The 24,690-nt window shown below is 42.7% G+C and overlaps 1 protein-coding gene across 4 annotated transcripts in view; it reads right to left on the minus strand.

Moving 5' to 3' along the window:
• TMEM164 (transmembrane protein 164) overlaps window positions 1–24,690 on the minus strand; it is a 156,914-nt gene that overhangs the window by 37,644 nt on the left and 94,580 nt on the right. For all 4 annotated transcript variants that reach the window (XM_060003109.1, XM_060003108.1, XM_060003106.1 and 1 more), the window contains one exon: window positions 22,072–22,138. In XM_060003109.1, the coding sequence (XP_059859092.1) occupies window positions 22,072–22,131 (60 nt within the window). In that variant the 5' untranslated portion in view covers window positions 22,132–22,138. The remainder of the gene's footprint in view (window positions 1–22,071; window positions 22,139–24,690) is intronic.

Below are 24,690 nucleotides of genomic sequence, written 5' to 3' on the forward strand. Positions count from 1 at the left end.
AGAAGACAGTATTAGAGAATTGTTGATAATTATCTTGAGTGTGATTATGGTATTGTGGATATACAAGAGAATGTCCTTTTCCCTAGGAGCTGTAGGCTGAAGTATTTAGAACTGAAGTGTCAAGATGTCTGCAATTTGAGGGGAAATGATTCAGCAAACTTACACAGAGAAAGAGAGAAAAGAAGGTGAATAGGGAAAAACAGTAATTGCTGAATCTAGCTTGAGGGTATACAGTCATTGTTCACTATACTCTTATTTCAACTCTTTGGGATGTTTGAAAATTTTTATAAGAAGCTGGGAAGTTTTGAAAATGTAAATAAATTTAAAGAAGGTAAATCTATATGAACTAATACAGCAAAATCTTAAGGTATAATTAACTGGAAGAAAAAACAAGGTGCAATCATTTTGGTTTTTTTGTTTGCTTGTGTTTTCGTGTTTTTTTTAACATCTTTATTGGGGTATAATTGCTTTACAATGGTGTGTTAGTTTCTGCTTTATAACAAAGTGAATCAGTTATACATATACCTATATCCCCATATCTCCTCCCTCTTGCGTCTCCCTCCCACCCTCCCTATCCCACCCCTCTAGGTGGTCAGAGAGCACCGAGTTGATCTCCCTGTGCTATGAGGCTGCTTCCCACTAACTATCTCTTTTACGTTTGGTAGTGTATATATGGCCATGCCACTCTCTCACTTCGTCCCAGCTTACCCTTCCCCCTCCCCGTGTCCTCAAGTCCATTCTCTACATCTGCGTCTTGATTCCTGTCCTGCCCCTAGGTTCTTCAGCACGATTTTTTTTTTAAGATTCCATATATATGTGTCAGCATACGGTATTTGTTTTTCTCTTTCTGACTTACTTCACTCTGTATGACAGTCTCTAGGTCCATCCACCTCACTATAAATAACTCACTTTCGTTTCTTTTTATGGCTGAGTAACATTCCATTGTATATACGGGCCACATCTCCTTTATCCATTCATCTGTCGATAGCCACTTAGGTGGTCCAATCATTTTGGAGAACAATTTGTCAAAATTTATAAAAAATGTTAAATACCCGTTCACTTTGACTCACTAATTTCACTTCTAAAAATTTATACCAACAGAGACACTTGCATGTATGAACAAAGCTGTATGTATAAAGATGTTCACTGCAACATTATCTGTAATAACAAAAAAATATCTAATAACAAAATAGCTAACTGAATGTCCACTGGCAGGAGAGTCATCAAAAAATACTCTGGAAGATTAACTCTGCAACCATTTACAAAAAAGGAGGTACAACCATTTGTAGGTAAAACAGAACAAATCTATATCGAACACAGCATGATCCTTTTTGTAGAAGAAAAAGGCCAAATTAGTCTTTGTACTTTTAGATGACTATTAATGCACAGGAAAAGCACTGGAATGATATTTACCAAACTGGGTGGGGGAAGAGGACTGGGGAGGACAGGGAAGGGGAGACTTAGACTTGGATTCTATATATGTGTATAGTTGGATTTTTATGACAAATTAATGCATTAATTTATGAATCATGTAGCTGAAAGTTTAAAAGTCAAAAAAAAAAAGGTCACAAGAGGAATGTACACCTTAGCAGCAATTATCTCTGGGGAGCGGGTGGAGGAGAATTTTCATGTTATAGTCTTCTTATCTCTGTATTGCAGGCATCCTTAACCAGGAGGATGCATTAAGCTATTAAGGATGATTAGTGTGAATTTTTTTCTAGTTTTTAATCTGAGCACTGTAGTGGAATAACTGAGGACATGGAAAGGAGACGTGACCCATGAGCCCCCCCCCAGCAAACTGGGGGCTGGTGAATAAGCCAGAATTGCAAACAGTCCTGATTGCTTTGAGCCCCCCGGGCAAACCGGGGGCCTGCGAAGAAGCATTGAGTGCTTTGGGCACTGATCCATGAGATGTCCTCAGTATAATCAGAACGGTGGGAATGCAAGGAAGTGTCCTTGTGCTACTTCAGTATAATCAAAATAATGGTGGGAACTTTGTGCTGCTCTTGCGCTCAAGGACGAAGCACGGCATGTCTTCAAGAAAGCCCATTATTGCTTGTATAATCAATAGAAGCATATGTTGCTACTTTGGCATTTCTGGAATGTTAAGAAAACAAGTCTTAAAGTGTAAACCTAGATAATGCTTTCATAAAAGCTACCACAGCAGGACAGACGGCGCTGTTTTGCCTGAGCGAGCGGCAGCCCTCTACTGCCGTGCTTCGGCACCATTGACTTCGTGCGATGAGCTTGCTTTCGGAAACCCTGACATAAGAAAAACGACAACAGAGCACATTAGAGACTCCCTCCCAAGTCCCTTGTTCTCACCGTATCTTCCCTTGTGAGCCCACTCCCAAGCCCCAGTACGGACAGATGCCCACAGTCCTACCAGGCACATGGAATTCCATCTTACACTCAAGGTCTGATGTGGAGAGAGGGAGGGGTGGGCAACTGGCGCGGGGGAGCTGCTCCTTCCTTTTGGAGTCCAGATCCTATCAGGGCTACTCCTTACTTCCTCCTCGGTGCTCAGAGCCTTCCAGAGGGAGAGCAGGAGAGCAGAGTTGTGGCTGCTAGCCAGCTCCCTAATGTCAAACAAAATATTCTAAGCCCATGAAAGACGTTGTTTGCTCTGGTGGTGCAGTTACTTGTGTAAGTGTATTTCCTGGTACAGCAGCCCAGGCCTGGCAAGCCCACAGAACTTTACTGAGTGGCAATTTCGGGTCAGTCAGCCACTGGCTCGCCCGCAAGGCCTCCCTTTGCTTGGTTGGTTTCCTTTAACCAAGGTGACAATGAAACCTCGTAGCTCCTCTCCTCTCACCTCTAACAGACTTAGGAGCTGCTGCCTATCACCCTGGGAAACCACAGAGTGCCATTCTTTAGTACTGTTGCTGGCATCAAAAGTCATTTCTGAAAAGGCAGGGAAGAAAACTCTGGGCTTCTGACCAAATAATAATAATGATGATAATAATAGTAGTAGCAGTAGTAGTAAGAGCTAACTTTTGAGTACTCCCAGGGGCTATGTCATAACAAGTCTGTTGCATTTTCCTGAGCTGTAATGATGGAGATAATGACGGTCGTAATAGCTTATACTTACTGACCGTTATGGGCTGAGTTGTGTCTCCCCAGAATCCGTATGTTGAAGCCCCAACCCCCAGTGCCTCAGAACTTGACTCTTTGGAGATCCTTTACAGATGTAATTAAGATAAAATAAGGTTATATGAGACCTTATTACATATATATATATATATATATATATACACCAGTCTGACTGGTGTCTTTATAAGAAAAGGAGGTTAGGACCAAAGAGGGAGGCCCTCAGAAGAAAGTAACACTGCTGAAACCTTGACCTTAGACTTGTAGCCTCCAAAACTGTGAAGAAACGTTTCTGTTGTTTAAGCTTCTCAGTCTGTGGTATTGGCGATGGCAGCCCGAGGAAACGAATACACTGGCCAAACGTGTGCTATGAGCCAGGCACTGTTTTAAGCACTTCACAAGTATTAACTCCTTTCATCTTCATCACATACTTATGAGGTAGCTCCTATTTTTATTCTCCAATTTTAAGATGAGGAAATTGAGGACAGGCCGGTTTCTTGTAATAGCAAGATCCCGGCAACAGCAAAATGCCCATCACGAAGGGAATGAAGAAAGGCACTGTGGTATGTTTCTGTGATGGAATGTTACACCACAGTGAAAATGTAACTACACTTATACTCAATAATAGGGATGCATCTTACAAACAGAATGTTGACTAAAATAGGCAAATCCCAGAAGACTACATACAACATAATACCCTTTTTATAAGGATCAAAAAGCAACTACAATTATATAATACCTTATTTAGGACTGTTTTACATATATAAAATATTACATATTTTATTATATATATAATGTATATTATATATATATTTATTTTTCTGTGTACATGAGAAGAGGGATAAGATTACTTTTAAAAAGAGAAAAGGAATCATAGCCGAAGTTGAGGCTAGTGGTTCACAGTGGTGGGCACGGACGTAGGGAGCAGGGTGGGGGAAGCACATAGGCTCACGTCAGTAAGTTATTATCAACGTGGCTAGTTGTTGGGTTGAGTTCATAGTTGTTTATAATACTCTCCATGAATAAATAAATGTACTCATGAATAAAATTAAAGCATGCCATAAACGGACCAATGTTGAAATTTGTTATGAATCGAGAATTATAAATATGATTTATGATTTAAACAGACCTTTGCACCAAAGGTCTGTTTAAAAAGAAAAAGCGGTAGCGGTTTCATTCAATAACTTGCCCAAGGTCTCAAGGCTGAGCCAGGATGTGAACCCAGGCAACCGGGCTCCAGAATGTATAATCTTAAAACCACTGTTGTCTATTATATATCAAAACACCAGGCTGTTCCCCTGATGGAACAGAAATAGGGTCTACTGTGAAGCCTGAAGGCCTGACCCTACACCCAGCTACCACCATATGGGCACTAGCCATCCAAGACCCTAGGGGGGCTCCAGTCACCAAAACCAGATTTACTACTTCTTCAGACTGAGCCAAAGCTCGAATTTCATGTGGAAAAAGGAGAGAAGCTTTGAGTACACAAGAAGGTACTTCAGGACATAGAAGTCCAGCCCTGAACACGTTATTTGACTTTTTACTCAAGGAGGGAAAGTAAATATTTGTATGGCTCTCTCCACAGAACTCAGGGGAAAGGCTAATGACAGAGATTGTGCAAAAGCCCTACAGAGGAACCAGGGCAGCTACAAGTCAAAAGACAGTCAGCTTGTGTGTGGAGGCCAAACCACACCTGCGGAATGACTGAGCCAGGGCTGGCCTCCCTGCTTAGGGTGTGTGACAAGGGGACCCACGAGGACCTTTTGCACCACTGACAGGACCAAGGCCTCGTTCTCCTCGGCCTTGGGTTACAGATTCCACACAGAAAATGTGAGCCATGTAGAGTGGAAGGGACGAGAGGAAAGGTACTAAACTTCCAGTCCCTCATCAGCCCAAGCAGTCTGTGATGCCATCTGGCTCGATTTTAGCGCCTTCAAAGGACTTGAGCATCAGATGGCTTGAAATAAGGCCAACCCCACACTAGCACTAGAGCAAAGGGAGGGACAAACACATCTGAGATTTGGCTCTTAGCCCAGTCAAAACAGCTCAAGGGCACTCAGGAAACAGCCCACTTCCCTCAACCAACCAACCATGGAGTCTGGTTAATCTTCTACTCCTCGGGGGCCCTTGCTTGAAGGCAACCAGTGCGCCGGGCAGCCATTTGTAAGGCAGGCCTCCCTACCCTGTTGTCTGGAGCCAGGTTCAGGAATCCCTAAATCAAGGGGAGGCAAATGCCACATGACCCCTTGAGGCATGACCCTTGAGAAGAGGCCGAAAGTTGGTATTTGACAACCTCCTGACATGAGTAGACTCTGCTCACTTCTCTTTCTACTTCTTTTCTTCTCTTCTGTTTAACTCTCCCATTCTCAATCCCTTCCCAGTCTCCAAGCCTGCTCCCAGGTTTTCTATGAGCACTGAAGGGTGATGAACTTAAGACTCACAGCAGCTCCTGGCTAATCTAACACACAGAGAATGTGCAGAATCTTGATTTTCGTCACTAATTTTTAGAGAAAGAATCCTTTCGACCTACTAGGATGGGGCCCAGCATTCTAATCTGGATGGAGGAGTGCTTAACTTACGCTTGGGGAAATACTACAGTAGGTCAGCCTCCAGAAGTCTAAATGGTAGGTGTGAGATTAGAATATTTTCTCACAGAAATGACAGGCAGTTCCCAGGAAAATGTACTGACAAGAATAATGATGTGACTAGTGTTCAAAACAACAATAAAGAGAATAATAATCATTACTAATTGCTCGTACATAGCACTTCTCGGCTAGGCACTGTCCTAAGTACTTGTATTAACTAACACTTAAAACAACTCTACAAGATAAATGCTATAACCCCCTTTCTTTGCATGAAGGAATTAAGACACAGAGAGATTAATAACTGGCCCCAGGTTAGTTACAGAGCCTGGATATAAGACAGGCAATCTGACTCCAGAGTCCACGTTCCTACCCACTGACCTACATTATAGTACCCTGATACATGCTGAGGCCCTTTACAGTACAGAGGAAACCCTTGATTTACAAATGACTCAAATCCATGATGGTTTGATCCCCTGCTACTGAAATATTATCCTCTCTCTTCCATACCCACTATGTGAACCCAGACCTGGAATCTTCTAACTATATTGCCAAGGGAACTAATCAACACTGGGATCTACCTCCATGACCTCCCAGACACCAACATATTCATTCATTCAATCAATCAATCAATCCACAAATATATATTAAGCACCTCTTATGTGTCAACTATTATGAACAAGATACAAACGGTCCCTGCCTTCATGCACTTACACCCACCTCACTCTAAATGCTGATTTCTAGGGTTTAGAAGGGCTCAGAAATCAAAAGATGGTTTAAATCAGTGCCCCAAGGGCTCACGACCTCTAATATTAATGTTTTGTTAGCTACATGACAGGTTAAATAGCTACCAGATACCTCATAGAACTTAGTACAATACTAGACAGACATACAGTAGGTATTTATCAACTTATATAGAGATATTTCAGGAGAGCACTGAGAACAGATAGATGGCCAAACCAATGAATAGAATTAGAACATCCTCCTGACTGCCCCCAACAGGAAGGACACAGACATAAGAGGGCTGGGAAACAAGACCCGGACTTCCATTTCTGGTAATAACAAAAGCTAGTTAGTACTTAAAGAGATCTATGACCCCAAAAAGCCACACTTCAGTGTAAAGTATAAATTACCCCACCCCTAGAATGGTACGGAAAATCCAGTCTCAAATCTTAACGATGAGTTGGGGTAGTAGGGGAAGAAACTAGTTAGTTCCACTAAAATCCTGGAACCAGAACCCAGCCCTCTAGAGAAATCCAGGACTCAAAAAATTCCCACAAATAACATTTTAAAGAAAATAAGCAATGTACAATAAAAGAACAATAACAACAGTAATATTTAAAACAAAACCTAAACACACAAGTAAATAAGCCAAGAGCCAGTAAAAACAGAGCTTTAAGGACCTCAGAATAGTTATAGACTATGTTTAGGTTTGGAAAAGGGAAAAATAATTGAAATGAAAAACTCTATTGATAGTTTTAACTGATATGTTTAGTTACTGATTAGACAGCTAAAGAGATAAGTGGAATATAGAGCTGAAGAAATTATCCAAAATGCAACATAGTAGACAAGGCATAGTGGAAGATAGGAACAAAAAGGATTAAGAGATGTGGAAGACAGAGTAAGATGAACTAACATAAGTCTAAACATAGTCCTAGAAGAAGAAGAGGAGACAGACAAAATAGCTGAAGGCATAATAGCTAAGAATGTTCAGAAACCTGGAGAACGACATGTACCCACAGTCTCTCAAACAGAATAAGCCAGAACAAATAAACATTGAAACAAACCCTAGTAAAACTGCAGAACGCCAAAGACAAAGAGAAGATCTTAAAACCAATCAGAAAGAAAAGAGATTACTTTCCAAGGAGTGAAAGTTAAGACTGACCAATGACTTTTCAAGGCAACAGTGGAAGACAGAATATAGTAAAATTACATCTTCACCGTGCTGGGAGAAAAATAATTATGAACCAAGAATTTTATATCCAGTGAAAATATCTTTCAAGAATGAAGAAGGAATACAAACATTTTTAGGCAAAGAAAAACTAAGAGGGTTTGTCATCAGCAGATCATCTCTAAAGGGAATTCTAAAGAATATAATTCCAGCAAAGGCAAACTAATGTCAAATAGACACAATACAAAATAATGAGCAAAGAAAGTGGTAATTATGTAGGTAAATCTAAATGAACATTTTTTTTCATAAAATAATAATGTCTTGTATTATTTTTAAAAGAAAAGCTAAAATAATACAGAATTAAAATACATGACAACATAAGCATGTAAGTTGAGGGTGATGAATAGAGTTAAAATATTATAAGGTCCACATGCAGAAGAATCAGGTTGTAACCCCATTTCTCAGCGTATACACTCCTATGGATAGACCCAAGAGTAAAAAAGAACAAAAACAAAAACATGTCTACACAAAAAGTTACACATCAATGTTCATAGCAGCATTATTCACAACAGCCATAAAGTGGAAACAATCCAAATGTCTACCAACAGGTGAATGGATAAAAAACAATATGGCATATCCATACAATTGAATTTTATTAGTCAGTATAAAGAAACGGAATATTAATAGATGCTACAACATGGATGAATCTTCAAAACATTATGCTAATGGATATATGTATATGTATAACTGATTCACTTTGCTGTACACCTGAAACTAACACAACATTGTAAATCAACTATGCTCCAATAAAAATTTTTCAAACATTATGCTAAGGGAAAGAAGCCAGACACAGAAGGACAAATATTTTATGATTCCATTAATAGGAAATGTCCAGAACAGGCCAATCTATAGAGATAGATATTAGATCAGTTGTTACTTAGGGCTGGGGGCGGGCAGGAGTTGGGGAGCGCTGTAAGGGGACAGAGAGATGATAGCTAAGCAGTTACACTTTCCTTTTGGGGTTGATAAAAATGTTCTAAAAATTAATTGTAGTGATGGTTGCACGATTCTGTGAATATACTAAAAAACTTTACATTCTACACTTTAAATGAGTGAATTTTATGTTATGTGAATAAACTCAGTAAAACTATGACCAAAAAAATGTTATAAGATCCTTGTATTATTTGAGAGAAAAAGTCTGACTGACTCTAGAACTGGGTATTTATGTTAACATTGGTAGGATAAACATTAAAAAAAACAATAACTGAAATAGTGTGTATAACTTCTAAACTAGTAAAGGGAAAATATCCAATAAATCCCCCCAAAAGGCTAGACTGAAGGGGAAAAAAAAAGACAAAATGCTCCAACCTGGAGTTTACAACCTGTATCAAATGGTGGCAGACCAAGTGACATCCAGCAGTCACATCTGTGCTAAGAAGCAGACTCTCCTCTGTGTGCCGGAGGTTGGGACGAGTGGAGGCTCACGCTCTACCCAACCCCCTTCATCAGCAGGGTCCCTGGAGAAACAAACTCCTTATGGAAGGCCTGGACCCTCCAAGAAAATACCACCTCGGGATGAGACAGCTTCCTTTGGTCACCAGGGATCAAAATTATTCCTCCAATGAGTTGAGGCCTATAGGTCTTAGGTTCTAAAGGAGAATAAGTAATTTTGCGCTGAGAGGTCATCTGAATTGTGACACACAAACTAGTTTGAACTATTAAAAGAGTGTAATGGCTGGATGACTTGTACACATAGCCCAGTAATCCCCGGCTGCTTCAATAAGAGCCAGGAGTGCAACTCGTGTATGCCATCATAGACAGGGTCCCTGCATCTCCCTCTAGGTCAGCCTGTTGTCACAGGACACGTATTTGTGCTGTAGTTATTCCACGTATTGGAGCTGACTGATGGGAATGCTGTCTAGCCCCTGACCAGAGGAGGTGGGTGCTCCCCCAGTTCTGGCTGGACGGTGGGGATCCTAGCTCTCCCGCTACCCTTGCCTCCCTGGTCCTTCTTCCCTCCTGCACTGGCATTGCAGGGCAGGGGAAGTAAAACTGAATCACATCTGGAATGACTCTTCTTGCCTAAGGGCCTACTCAGTTAAAGGAAAAAGAATCTTCCCTGGTTCCACCTTTGGAACTAAGAGTTTAGTCTTTAACCACATGAAAGCAGCCTGCCAGGATAAAGTTCCAGGCCGTATTTTACAATGGACAGCTCTGGCCCTGAGTCTGCCAACAGCAACCCCCCTGGTCTCTGCTCCGCAGAGCAAGTCGCCATCCCTTTGCTCAAGATTGGAAACAGAACAGGGCCCATCCCTTTGGCCCAAGTTGCAGCTGGCTTCTGGCTTAGCTTGGAGAGCAGGAAAACAGCAGCTACATACAGTGAATGTGGTTCGATACCCAAATGGGAGTGGCCCAATTCTTCTGACATAGTCTAGATCACCTACAAATTAGCCCTCTTTGTCATCGGCTACACACGCGCACGCACACACACATCCCTAAAGCCCTCTTCATCAATTACCGTATCCACTGGTTGCGTTTCAGTGTGCCTCGGGAAAATGGAAGTGGAGAGCAGTATTCATGGCTACTTGGAAACAAATCCTGGAAATCAGAAAGTTACGGATAAACCCCTTTCCCGGCCAAAGATGTCCTGGTGGCTCCTGGAGTCACCAGTCTGTACCTGTCACAGGGCAGGGAGCTGCTGTGAATCCGCGAGTTGTGGGTTTCTCCTGCTTTGAGACTCACTGCCCTCGAAGGAGGAGAGGGGTGGGCTCTGGATCAGCAGGGGGAGGGAAACAGCATTCTCCCCACCCTCCTGTCAGCTGGACCTCTGCTCCCATGGGACGGTCCCCACAGAGGGCAGCCTGTGAGTCAGACCAGAAGCAGGGAGGAACCAGGCAGCTTCTGGAAGATTCATGGTCTTCTCTTCCTCTCCATTCACCCTCCAAATAGCCATTTCTAAGTGGCTGTCATCCTAAAAAAAAGCATACTCCTTGGTCTATATGGACATGTTCCGCTTCTTATAGCCCCCCTCTATATCTCCCCGCCCCCGCCTATTTTGGGCCAACATAATTTACAATTCCCAGAAATGCCTGAGAAGCAGCGTATGCACTTCTGGTGCCAAGCCTGACCGGTTTTACAGATTTTCATTTAGCAGGTGTCTGTTGCTAAATCAGCAGCAGCTGCTAATTGCTTTTCCTCCCTCGAACCTTCAGACAGAATGAAACATCTGGTGTTCTCTCACTTTGGGTTAAAATCAGATACCTTATCACCCCTCCTTTGGGTTCCATTTTTATTAAAAAAGCTCTCAGCTGATGCCTGGAACAGGCAGCAGAGAGCAAGCCCGCCCCAGAAGCAGGGGAATGATTCTAAGGGCAACCCAGCAGGATGAGGCTGCCTTCCATTCCCAGACCTCAGGCACAGATGCAGGGTAGCTCGTGCACCAGTCCCCACAAGGTGGAGCTTTAAGCCCATGGCCGCCCAGGTTACTTGGGGCTTCATTTCTTGAGCAAGGAATCTGTTCCAAAGCTGACACCCTATGTCCCAGCCCGCTCGCCTCTCTCTTTAATATGCACATGCGTCTACCGCCATGAACGGGAAGCTCAGGGGGAATAAACTATATATGCCAGTGTTCTGTAGCTTTTTCAGCCACCTTTTGGTTTGGGTTTTTTTTTTCCCCCCCAAAAAAAAATCTGTTGGCAAGGCCCCAAATCTGCTTCTTGATTCTAAGCCAAAACCACTCTTAAAGGTACCTTAATAGCAACTCAGATATTTTACATTATTAATAAATAATAATCTTAGCTAAACTTTATTGAGCACTTACTATTTTTTTTTTTTCAGGAAAACAAGGTTCATCATACTCATAGGTCAGAAATAGGAGGCACCCACGCCATGCAGAGCCACACGGGGAAGCACCAGTGTTGGTCAGGAGGCAAAGGGACAGGAGCGAGGGGAGAGCCTAGGCCATGGCCTTTATGAGTTTCTGCATTTCTGCAGGACAGGCAAGGCAGGGCAGGGTAACAAGTTAGGACTGCTTAGTTTGAATAATTACAGTAGGCTCTAAGCGATACGAGTGGTCTCTGGTTGCCTGGTACCTGGTCCTGGGATGATTAAGGCAGAGGAATATTGCTTCCAGGGGGGTAAGGGCCAGGTAGTACAGGTATGGCTCTGGATTGGTGAGTTTTGAGCATTTACTATTGTGCATCAGGCATTGTGGTAAGCACTTTACATGCATTACCTTATTGAAGATTTAGGAATTATTAAGATAGTCCTCATTTTACAATATGAAACAGGCTCAGAGAAGGGCTATTGATGTTGTGGAAGCAACACTGGAACTGTGTTCTGGCTGGCTTAGAAACCTGTGCTCCGCTGACTGGGTATTTGATAATATTAAGGAATTACTGATAACGATTATAGATATGATAATGGAATTGTGATTATATTTATATATATATATATATATATATCTCCTTATATTTTAAAGATGTATAATGAAATATCTATAGTTAAAATTACATGAAATTTCCCTTAAAATCATCCAGGTATAAGAGTGAGTGGTGGGAGGATGGGGGGGGAAGCAGTTTGAGGTAGAATAAGGCGTATTGATTAAAAAAACATTGGCTATGAGTTGATAATTGTTGAAACTGGGTAATGGATGCACTCGGATAATTTTCTTTTTCTACTTTTACATATGTCTCCATTTTCTTTAATATAAAATTACAGATCTATAGAATTATACACATACTATCCACTGCATTTTAGAACCTCCTGACTTAAGATTTTCCCTGCCCCAAACTTCTTTGCTGGCTCAGCTCCTCTGGCCTGCTCCTACCATCAAAGTTTCCTCAGCTGGTACCAGTGCAGTACTGGGACTCAGAAGTGACCACCCTCCCCTTGGACTTATAAACCCTCAGTTTGTCTTCAAGTCTCCAGTCACTTTACTCAAGGTCCTAGGTGCGTGGGACATAAAGGGAGGCTGGGAGGACAGCTGCTTTGGGAAATAGTTTGGCAGTTCCTCAAAAGGTTAAACGCGGAGTTACCGTATGACCCAGCAATTCCACTTCTAGGTATATACCCCAAAGCAGTCAAACAGATACATTTACAGAAATATTGACGGCAGCACTATTCACAATAGCCAAAAGGTGGAAACAACCAAAATGTCCACCAGTGGATGAATGGATAAACAAAATGTGACACAACCAACAGGACCTACAGTATAGCACAAGGGACTACACTCGATATTTTGTAATGACCGATAAGGGAAAAGAATCTGAAAAACGGAAGCACTGTACTGTACACTTGAAGCTAGCACAACATTGTAAATCATCTATACTCCAATCTTCTAAAAATGTGGTATATTGTACAAAGGAATATTATTCAGCCATAAAAAGGAATGAAGTACTGATACACGCAACAACCTGGATGCACTTGAAAACTTTATGCTACGTGAAATAAGTCAGTCAGAAGAGGCTACATATTATGTGATTCCATTTACGTGAGATGTCCACAACAGGAGATTAGTGGTTGAGAGAGAGAAAGGAGATTAATGGTTGCCAGGGTCTAGGGAGGGGAGAGCAGAGAGGTCACTAATGCTTTTTTGGGGAATTATGAAAATATTCTAAAATTAAATAGTGGTAATGGTTGACAACTCTGTAATAGACTAAAATTAAACATTGAATTGTACACTTTAAAAGGATAAATTTGTATTATGTAAATTATATCTCAATTAAACTCCCCTCAAAAAATGATTAAAGGGAGAAAGAAATAGGCAAGGATTCATTTGTGGAGTGCTTTTAAATGTTCAAAGCTCTTTGCTAACTCTTCTTTGTTATCTTTTGTTGTCTGCTATCTTTTCTTCCATAACACATCTGTGAGGTAGATGTCACTAAGCCCATTTGACACACGGGGAAACTGATGCTTGATGAGGTGAAATGAACTTGGTCAGAGCCCCAAATCCCAGTCAGCAGTAGCTGCACCCTGGAATTGCCTGGGGTGCTTTTTGAAAAGCTTTACGTCTTGAAATTGGCTCTGGTCTTAGAATTAGCTCTGGTGATTCTATGGTACAGCCACGGTTGAGAACCACTGGTCCACAGACTGGAGAGAGTGAACTCGCCCACTAGCTAAGGCTTTTACTGCATAAAGAAACACTGCTTGGGGGTGTGGCTCAAGGTTGAGCGAGAAGTGTTGGTTGGACGAGCCAGAGGCTGTGCCTTCTAATCGCTTTTTAGGAATAGAACCAAAAGGCAAAGAACTATTAAGCTCCGGAGGCAGAGGCTACTGCCTGCCATTCTCATTCACGGCTGCCACCTTCCCTATGGGTTGGGGGGCTTGGGCGTCCCTGACAAACCCAAAGGTCTCGATGTTTCATTCAAATGGGAAGAAACACCAGGTGTGGGCCTAATTCACCTGTCATGAAGGAGGAGAGGGAGCTGGCCAGTTCCCTAATCAAACAGGCTGTCTGGGAAACAAATGCAAAAAAAAAAAAAAAAACCAAAGGTGCTATTAGTCAATGTGGAAAAGAAATCCTGCCAGGGAATTTTAATCTCACTCGGCAAGGCTAATTCTGAAACAAAGCCCACTTCACTTCACCATCACCCAACCAGGAAGCTGGGGCCAAGGCCCTGAAGGCTAACATCAAATAGAACATGCCAATAGGAACACGCCTCAATTTCTAAGATAATGTTAGGAATAGTAGTAACAACGACAGCATCTGATACTTACTAAACACTTACTATGTGCCGGACACCGGGCTAAGTGCTTACCCCACATATCTCAATTCATCTGAGCACCAAGCTACAGATAAGAAAATGATATATATGGAATCTAAGAAAAAAAATGTCATGAAGAACCTAGGGGTAAGACAGGAATAAAGACACAGACCTACTAGAGAATGGACTTGAGGATATGGGGAGGGGGAAGGGTAAGCTGTGACAAAGTGAGAGAGTGGCATGGATATATATACACTACCAAATGGAAAATAGATAGCTAGTGGGAAGCAGCCGCATAGCACAGGGAGATCAACTCGGTGCTTTGTGACCACCTAGAGGGGTGGGATAGGGAGGGTGGGAGGGAGGGAGACGCAAGAGGGAAGAGATATGGGGACATATGTGTATGTATAACTGATTCACTTTGTTATAAAGCAGAACCTAACACACCATTGTAAAGCAATTATACTCCAATGAAGATGTTAAAAAAAAAACTTAAAAGCTTAAGAAAATGAGGTCACAGAAGTTTGTAGCTTACCCAAGGTCACATGAATAAAGGCAGAGGAGCCAGCCACAAAAGCAAGGACAGGCTGGCTCCAGGGCCAGCAACTTGACCACTACATTATGCTAACTCTTAACAACCAGGCAGAGACGAGAAGACCTTGAGAATACGCTGCAAACAATGTGAACAGTTGTTACTGCTCAATGTTTTCTGTTCTATTTTGGTGTTTTCCTGTATTTTCTTTTTTTTCCATTATGAATATATTACTTCTGTAAAGAAAACATTTATACAATTGTAACGGCAGAGGCACAAAAGCCTCATGCTTTGTGGTTTTTTTTTTCTCGTTAAAACATTGAAAAACAACCACTTTTGCATTGGTGGTGATTATTTTTCTATTTCTACTTTTCTGTATTTCACAAATTTTCTTCAGTAAATATGTCTTCAGCTGTAATCAGGAAAACGTCATTATTTTATTAATTTTTTTTAAATATCATTATTTTGAGTGGTTTAAGAAATAATTCACCTGGGAAAAATATCATCTATCGTCCCTCTGTCTTCATACCTAAGATTTTATCCTGGACATGTGTGTGAAAGATCCCTGGAATTTCTCTGAGCAAGACAGAGGTTCGAGTTGACTGACTAATTCACTTACACTCTCTGTGGATACCTACCATGTGCTGGGTGCCCTGCAGGGGACAGATACCACAAAAGACACTATCCCTGCCCGAAGACACTAGTTATGATGCAGTGCTGAGAGCCTGGCAACAGGCTGAATATACAGTCCAACCAAACTATGGAATGCTAAGCAGCTATTGGAAAAGAATGAGCTACATCCATACCTGAAGAGATTACAGATTCTACTGTTAGGTTAAAGGAAAATACTCCGGAGGGATGTTTATAGTGCAATGCCAGTAGTGCGAGAAACCTAGACCCAAACAAACCAACAACCCTAGAAATGCGAACATCTTTATCTGCATTTACGAGCAAAAGAAAAATGTGGCAACATATACACAACTTACCCATGGGGGGACAGGATTGAAAGTTGATGGGGTTAAAAGATTGGCTTTCTCTTTATACTCATCTGTTTAAATGGTTTCTCAAGGAGCGTATATTATTTTTGCAAACAAAAAAAAAATTCTTGAAAGTATAATCGATCCTCCAAATCTCTAATGGATATTGTATAAAATTTCTGCGAAGATTTGACTTGGATTAATACTTGAAAATCAATCTTATCAATTAGGAAAGAGGAGGAAGGAAGCCCATGAGGTTTGGTATCAGAAAGACAGAAGTTCTCAGGCCAGTTCTGTCCATTCCTGTGTGTCCCTGGGCAAGTTATTTAAACTTTCTAAGGCTTATCTGTAAAATGGAGACACTAATGAAACCGAGCGCAGTCATCAGCTAGATTCCTTAACCCACAACTTGCTTAATAAATAATATTCTGTCACCTGCCTTCACCGACCAAGCTCGCCTTAACTATTCTCACAAACTGTATACCCTCCAAGCTGCATGAAGCTTAAAGATTATATCACAAGACTCCTTTCACCACCCCCTACGGAGGTGTTAAGTTGTTTTTCAGGAACGTGGAACTAGTCTTGCCCAGTTGAAACTGGTCGAGACCGCCAACCACTCAACTGGGCCTGAGAGTGCCTGATGCATAACCTTTTGATATCAGAGGGCCAAAAACTCCACCCTCAGATCATGCTAAGGTCACCATTTTTCTGAACATGCAGTCCATGAAGAAGCATGTAACTCAGATACACGTGCACAGAACACAGATTACTTCACCTTCTTGCCACCAATCATTTTACCCCAGGCCTCAGACCACCCTCTTTCCTTGTCCCATTAATATCCTGAGCCCCTCGCCTCGTGGGAGGTGGATTTGAGATCTGTTCTCCTTGCTTGGCTGCCTTGTGAATACATTTTTCTCTGTGGCAAACCTCAGCATCTCAGCATTTGGCTTGCTGCGCGTCAGGCAAATGAACCTGGCTCAGTAACACTAATACCCACCTCGCAGGGTTTCTGTGAAGACCAAAGACTAATAATTAACAACTGATGCTGCTTGAGGGCTTCCTATCCGCCAGGCGCTCTGCTGCGTGCTTTACACATATTAACTGATTTAATGCTTTGAACAGCTTTAGGAGGGAGGCACCCCCATATCAGAGATGAGAGCACGGAAGCCCATTCAAGTTAAGTAACTTGGCCAAGTTCCCTTCCTCCCTCCCTCTCTCTTACACACACACACAGGCACACACACACACACACACGAGTAGCACAGCCAGGGTATGAACCTACAGAATCTGATCCCTGAGTCCATACTCTTAACAACTACACTAGGGTGACATATTTGTATTCGTGAAAGCTTTTGTGGTTGCAAAGTGCCATCTACTTGCAAGGAATTCTTAGCAGTGGTGGAAAAGATAAGAAATACACATAAAATCTAAACACTACAAGGGCTAGAAGATGTGACAGAAGCGGTGTCACAGGATGTCTTCTGGTGATTGGCAAATAAGGGGCAAAGTCTATATATACGAACTGGAGTTCATGACTCTCCATCCTGCTCTTCAGACTCTCAGTGAGGAGTTTACTGGTTCCTACCTCCATGCCTCTGGCCCCGGCATTCCTTTGGTTGAACTACCTCCTTCCTCTGCAATTTGCATGCACATTCTAATAGCGCTTCAAGGTTTGGTTCAGGCTTTACTTCTCCATGAAGCCTTTCTGGACCACCGCATCCAACGACCTCTCCAGGAGACAATGCATTAGAGTGCAAAGTCCTCGGGTTTAGCTTTAGTACCTACAAACCATGTAACCCTGAGCAAGTCATTTAGCTTCTTTGAACTTCAGTTTCCTCATAGGTAAAATCGGGTTCTTGTGAGAATTAAATAAGAACATCCATAAATTGCCTGGCACATGGTAGGTGCTCAAAAAATGCTGCTAATGTTAATCCTTTTCCCATTTTCTTAGAGGTCGGAACAACTGCAATTTAGCGATTGAGCCTGAATTGCCTTGCAATTTTCCTTTTTCACCATTTTGACTCTAACATTGCCATCACCTCTCAGGCACTTATGCCTCATCTTTCTAACTAAACTGCAAGTTCCTTCAAGGCCAGGAATGTATTCTGGTTGCTTTTGCATCTCCAGCAGCATACGGCACAATACTTAACACAGAAAAGTGCTCAATAAAAATCTGGACTGACTGGTACGGCTGGGCTGTATTCATGGAGGATGTAAGACCCTCAGAGGTTAATCTTGAAGTACAGGCAGCAATTAGACATATTCTAGGGTAGGCCCTAGAATTTGGTGGAAGCCCAGGCCTTCTCACCACCTTCCGCATCCCCGCACACTTGGCATTCATCTGATCAGAAACACGCTGGTGTTTGTAGAAGGTTGAGGTGCAATTTTGCCCAAATCAATTCTTCAGAAAGCTAAGGCCTCTTTTGAAAGCAAGCTTTTTCTATTTTAAGTACTATTAAGAAAGCAAAGGGAATTATAGTTTTATTTCTTTGAGCTTAAATAAGAAAAAGAAATCAGATAGCTAAAAATTACATTAACTTATCGGTCACATGACTTAAAAAAAAGCCCTCAAAATTATCCTAAAATGTCTTGTATTTGTAATGTACAATTTTTCTGTTTCAAAAATAAACTCTCAAAAATGCAAAAAAAAAAAAAAAAAAAAAAAAAAAAGAAGCAAAGGGATGTTCTGTCCGTAGTTCAGGTCCAAAACCCCAAACTATAACTTTTTAAAATAGCTCAATTTCCCACTCACAGAAATAACTTTTCTAGGTCAATTAGCATGTTTCAATATGCCAATCAGCAGAGTGAGAGCCGATCTGCATTGGTGACAGCAAAGTTTTCCCAGAAGCCCACACGGGTACAAGGTGTGCCGGCGGCAGTTACATCCCAAGAACATTGAAATAATGATTGTGGATGGGGAGTAGTCACCCCAGTAATGAAAAAATCTAACCTCTTCCACTCAGTCTGAGAGTTAGGAACATTCAGGAGAACCATCTAACAGAGAAAAAGAACTGGGTAAAAGGGGAGGGGTGGTAAAGGAGGAGAAAAGGAACTAATGTAACAGATCAACATGGATACACAATAATGGGCAATTTTGATAATGAAATAATAATATACTTGAGGCTTTGAGCCTTGAAGAAGAAAGGAGCTCGATGAAAAGAATCATTATTCTTCTTCTCCTTATTATTCTAGTAGAAGACAGCTGGCTGCAAACATAAATACTGGTCAGGCCAGAGTCTCTGGTCTGAGAAGGGGGCTGATACAGTGTCTTATGTTTCTTTTCTGTTTCCAATCTCCCTTGCTCAGAACACATCGCATTTATAAGAAACTGTCATGGGCATTTCAGGGCAAAAGGCACAGGTCTGGGGATGCAGCTTGGGCCCAGTGCCTCATTCTGAGGACCAGACCACCAGCTTTGCAAGGTAAGAGCTATAACTGAAAAGCTAATATGCAGGCAAGTTCCATAGGCCCCCTACTTAACTGCACCCCCCCCCCCCGCCTCTTGGCTTGCACTTTCCAGAAGGTGGTTTAGCCTGGCATGGATGATATTCTTTGCAAAGTCCCAGGCATAGATAAGGAACCCCATCACCATCAGACCAAAAAGCCACTGGCTATAACAAGGAGCTCACAAAATAGGCAGCTCATCTATTCTCCAAGCCATGGACTACTGACAGCTTGGGCTGGGGGGATCTTAGCATGGGATCCATGGATGGGCTTATGGGCAAAAGGGGCAGGAGGTGGCAGTCTGTGTCCCCCCTGAAATTGTATGCAAACCTGTCTCTGCGCATCTGGGAAGAGGCTCTATGGTCCTCAACAACTTATCAAAGAAGCCTATGACCCAACACTTTTAGATGGAGAGAAGCTAGCAGCATCTCCAGCATCTTGACTCACTAGTATTCAAACTCACACTGGATTTCAACCAGACAACAGGAAAAGGGCTCTGAAGTCTGAGTCAGGAGACCTGGGTTCGAGGCACACCCACCTTGGCTTTTTAGGCAAGTCATTTATCCATCTAAGTTCCCCCTCTAGAAGATTAGACCAGACAAGCTTTCAGCTCTCTGCTGATCTAATAATAGTTCTGTGATGCATTTCCCCTCCTTCCCTCCAAGAAACAAAAGGGAAATCGCCCTTGAGACACTTCATCTGAAGCCAGAAAGAGACCTACTCTGAAATCCTGGAGGCAAAGAGCACTTACTTGTAATATGGGCCATTGGAATACACGTTCCTTCTTCTAAGGTATCAGCTTCTAAGATGAAGAGCCAGGAGGAAGTTGGATCTGGGTATTCTCTAGCTGGTCTGCAAACCCCAGTGCCAATGAGGCACAGGACAGAGTACTACAGCACATGGAAATTCACTGATGACCCAAATCCTTTAGCTGACTGTGGCAACTTCCTCCAACTCCCTCACTCTCTGTCTTTATATATGTGAGTGTATGTATGTCTGTGTTACTGGAATACACACCAATTAGTTCATTCTACTTTCCTTGTTTCCTCATTATAGCTAATTAGGAAAAAAAGGATTAAAAAGATCAAGGGCCAAGAAGGAAGGAAGGGCAAAAGAGAAGTCAAAAGCTGACTTCCTGCCTAACTGGATCATCAGGCTTAAAGAGTTGCCTACCTTCCTGTGTCTTATTTTAAGTCAAACAAGAGGTCTGAGTTCAAATAAGGGGTTGCAAAGCAAAAAGTCTGGAAAGCCAGGGTAACCCAGGAGTGGTCCCAACCACTTAAAATAACCAGACCAAGACCAAAGCCAGTTGTCAAGACATATGCAAATGGAGCCACCATTGTGAGCTTTTATCGGCTTCAGTTTAGAAAAAGAGGACCAAGATTATTTACCAGAGTGATTGGAATCGCTAGTGAAGAGAGAGCTCATCAAAGAAATCTCAATGTTAAGGAAAGTTACTTGGACATTCTTGATAAGCTGGCTGGCTATAGCTTGACATTTATTTGGAAAGTATTAGGTGTCATAACAAATATAATAGAAAATCTGCCATTAGAGAGGGGAAGAAGGGCAGAGAGGGAAAGGGAGGGAGGGAAGGAAGGAAGGAAGGGAGGGAGGGAGGGAGGGAGGGAGGAAGGAAGGGAGGAATTTCTACTGATATATATATAATAGGCACCTAGAAAAGTATAACCATCATAAGGGTATACATGAGTATCTGTGGAGAGGGAGTGACTAAATCCTCGGAGAGAGTGAAGTGTAGCTGTGGTTGTAGGAGCTGAGGCTTAGTCTCCACTCCCAACTCTGCCACTTAGAATTTGTGTGTCTCCCTGAATGTCAGTTTCTTCTACAACAAGAGGCCATAATACCTGCCCTCACCCAGCTTAATATCTACGTTACACAATTGTTATTGGAAAAGACCTTGTATACTATAAAATGCTATCCAAAGAGGAAGGGTTATCATTATGAGATTTAAAGTATGATCTTAATGCATGAGGCAAATTTAAGTCATGAAAACAGAAAGCAGTAGGAAGGATTTCACAGGTGATTTCTTTCCCTGAGCTTTCTAACCCAGCCTGCTAATCCCTCTGCAGTCCCACATATGGGAGTCTGAGGACAGGGTCCAGCCACTCCTATAGCTTCTGCTTCCCTCTGCACTGGTTCATCACCCAGCCACCTGCCACAGGGGGATTCTACCTGCTAGCCACTGGGGGGATGTGTGGGCCAGACTGCCCTGTGGGTTTGGAGGAACAGGGAAGAAATCCAGTTCTTGCCCAAAGGGGCCTTTGGCAAAGCAGATTATTCTGGACCAATGTGGCCGAGTCCACACTAGAGGCCCTTAGGACACCTAGAAGCCTCTGTCGAATGGGTGGGGCCCCCTTTCTCTTCACCAAACCCTTCCAAGAGCCTCTGTAGGCTTTTTTGGTCCGTTTTGGTTCTGGCCTAAACCCTTATTAAAGCCCTAAGAGTTCCACACAATACTCTTGGCCCCATCAAGCCCCACTGTACCCAAACAGGGCTGCATCAGACCTCAACATTGAATGTGTAGATATTTAAAAACTTACACGGAGGGGGAAGGGGTAGAAACTACTATGTGTAAAATAAACAAGCTCTAAGGACACACTGCACAGCACAGAGAATATAGCCAATATTTCATAATAACTTTAAATGGAGATGAATCTATAAAAATATTGAATCACTATGTTGTACACCTGAAACTGATATAATATCGTAAATCAGCTATACTTTAATAAAAATAATTTAAAAAATTAAAACTCACACGGGCACATGAGCTAAGGATGAGCAAGCAAATACCGTTTTGTATGTTGCTGGTATGTTCCTAGAAGAGGTTACTTACCAGCCGCGTATTTACCACAGGAAACAGCAGGGCAAGAAGAGCTCCATTCAACATGTGCATCTGTAGCCTGGAGAGGAAAAGAGATAAAGTGCAGGTCACACCCTGACTCTGATGCAGAGGCAGACGAAACTGTATCAGGTTATGCCATGGCAGATGGGAGAGCATGTAAACAAGTGGCTCTCTGTGTAAAATGGCACTGGCATATTTTGCATTAACTGAAATATTCTGAAGAGCACCACCGCCACCTCAAAATCCCCCAACCACTTTGTGAACACGCTTTGGTTACAACACTTCATTGCATAATGAGCTCTGGGCTCCCTAAACATGCGGTCAGTCCCAATCTCAGGTCCAACTGGTGCGGATCAGGCAGCATTACAAAGGGGAACTGCGGGAGCCAGGTGTTATTACACTAGTGTGTTATTACAGTAGAGACCTGTTTCTTAAAGCAAGGCTGCTTATTTCCACAGCCATGCCCAAGGCTTCTCCCCAGACAGAGACCTGGGCATAAAAAGGCTAGCTAATACAACCCAGGGAGCCAACTGCAGCGTTTGCAAATGAGCTCTCCCACCTTCTTAGAAACACCTTCAGGGGCTGCTGCGGGAGGTGGGGAGGGCAGAAGTGGCAGCCTTCCAAACTTTCCTTCATCTATTTTACATACTGGGTTCTGTGATTTAAAAGCAAAACACAAAAGAAAAAAGAGACAGAGACAAGAAAACCACGGGTCTCCAGCATCGGGTAGGGATACCGTTTCCCAAGTCCAGACTTGTTAAAACCCACACTAGGAACCCTTTGTAAGGGGGTTCCTGATTGGCTCAAGAACAAGCAAGTCAGGAACAAATTCTGCTTGTGTGAGCTGTGGGGATGGAGTTAAGCAGCTTCCTTCATCCAGGCAAGTGGTCCTTTACTACTGAGGGAGAAGCAAAGAATGACAGTCTGTTCCTCCTGGAGAAAAGCTAATTTGACGGGTCACGTACAACCATCGCTGAGTCAACGTGGCTTCTGGACCTCAAGCTCACTCTCGCGCTCTCTCACACCCACACTCACAGCAGCCTCGTGATACCAGGATCTCTGTTATGCCCTGACTGGGACCTAGAAGAACTTAAGCTCTTCTCTTGGCGCTCACAGACGTGTGCCTAAGACTAACAGAAATGTTGTAAGGAGCCCCAAGGGAACAGCACACAAGCCCCAAGGCTGCTGTTTGTTTCTTTCTGCTGCTTGTTGTTACCAATGCTGCGCTGAGGGTGATGATGTGCACTTAACATATTCCAGGCAAGTATCAAATTAACTGCTTTAGGTAAATTCTCTCGCCGAATTTTTACAGCAATCTTATGAGATGGGTACAATTAGTGTTTGCATTTTGTGGATGAGGAAACCAGGCTCAGAAAAGTGAAGTGACTTTGTCAGTGTCACACAGAGGACAGTAGAGCCACAATGCAAACCCAGGTTTATCCGACTCCAGACCCCTCTCACTGTCTTGTATCAGAGCCTGACTCCCTTCCTCCATTGCAAATACGACCTCAGGTAGAGAGTCACAGATGCTCCGTTTTCTTTCCTTTTGGTCACAGGAGTCTCTCTTACCACCTGCTTGGAGGTACACCAATGCAACGTCCCTCCCTGGGTTGGCCAGACTACCATGCTTTCACAACAGCATCCTTCTAGGGGGCACCCCATGCTCTCAGAAACTGATTGTTAAAAACTCTGGCTCGAGCCTCAATGCCTGGAGCAGGGCTCATTAACAGCCGTTCCAGGGCTGGGGTGAAGTAACGTTTGGCCTAACTCTGCCCCCGGACCCTCCTAAGTGACAGCCATAGCAGAAACACTCGCCCTGGGAGAGGAAACATCTCACTGATAGTCGAGGTAAAGCTGAACTCTAGTGCCAGGCTTTGCCACTGACCTTAAAAGAATGCTGGCATTTACACAAGGCCGAGTAGATATTTGGGCAACAAAAGTTAAATCTTGAGGATAATGGAACTGATCCCAAAGGCCCACGGAAGGCCAGAGATAAAGAAGATAAAAGCCAACATCAAGATTCAAAATAACCAATAAATTCCTAGATAAAGATAAGCCTTGTTCTGGGTCCTCAAAATTCAGTTCCACAAGCTACATACAGGCCAAAGGGTGAATTATACTTAATATATAAAAGGGTCTTGCATATCACTAATTATAAAAAATATCTAACATATATTGAGCACTTCCATGTGCCAATCACTGGACTAAGTATTCAAATACATCATCTCATTTAATCCTCACAGTTTTTATTATAATCAGTATCATTTTCAATTTCACAGCTAAGAAAACCAAAGCACTAAGTGATTAAGTGACTTGCCCAAGATCAAACAGATAATAAATAAGTGGCAGAGGGAGAAGTCACACTCACCAAGTTTCAAGACCGTGTTTTTGCTGCTGTACCCTGCACTTCAAATCCATGATATGAACGTTACACGTGTTGCGTGCGTGTGCGTGTGCGTGTGCGTGTGTGTGTGTGTGTGTGTCTGTGTGTGTGTCAGACAACAGACCAGGTAGGAAAAAAGGTTCTGGGATGCCCATGGGACAGGGAAGGTCATGCCTAAGAGCGACGGAACCCCTAGTGTGTTCTGCCCCAATTACACAGCTTCACTG

This window comes from Delphinus delphis, chromosome X, assembly GCF_949987515.2.
Source record: "Delphinus delphis chromosome X, mDelDel1.2, whole genome shotgun sequence".
NCBI lineage: Eukaryota > Metazoa > Chordata > Mammalia > Artiodactyla > Delphinidae > Delphinus > Delphinus delphis.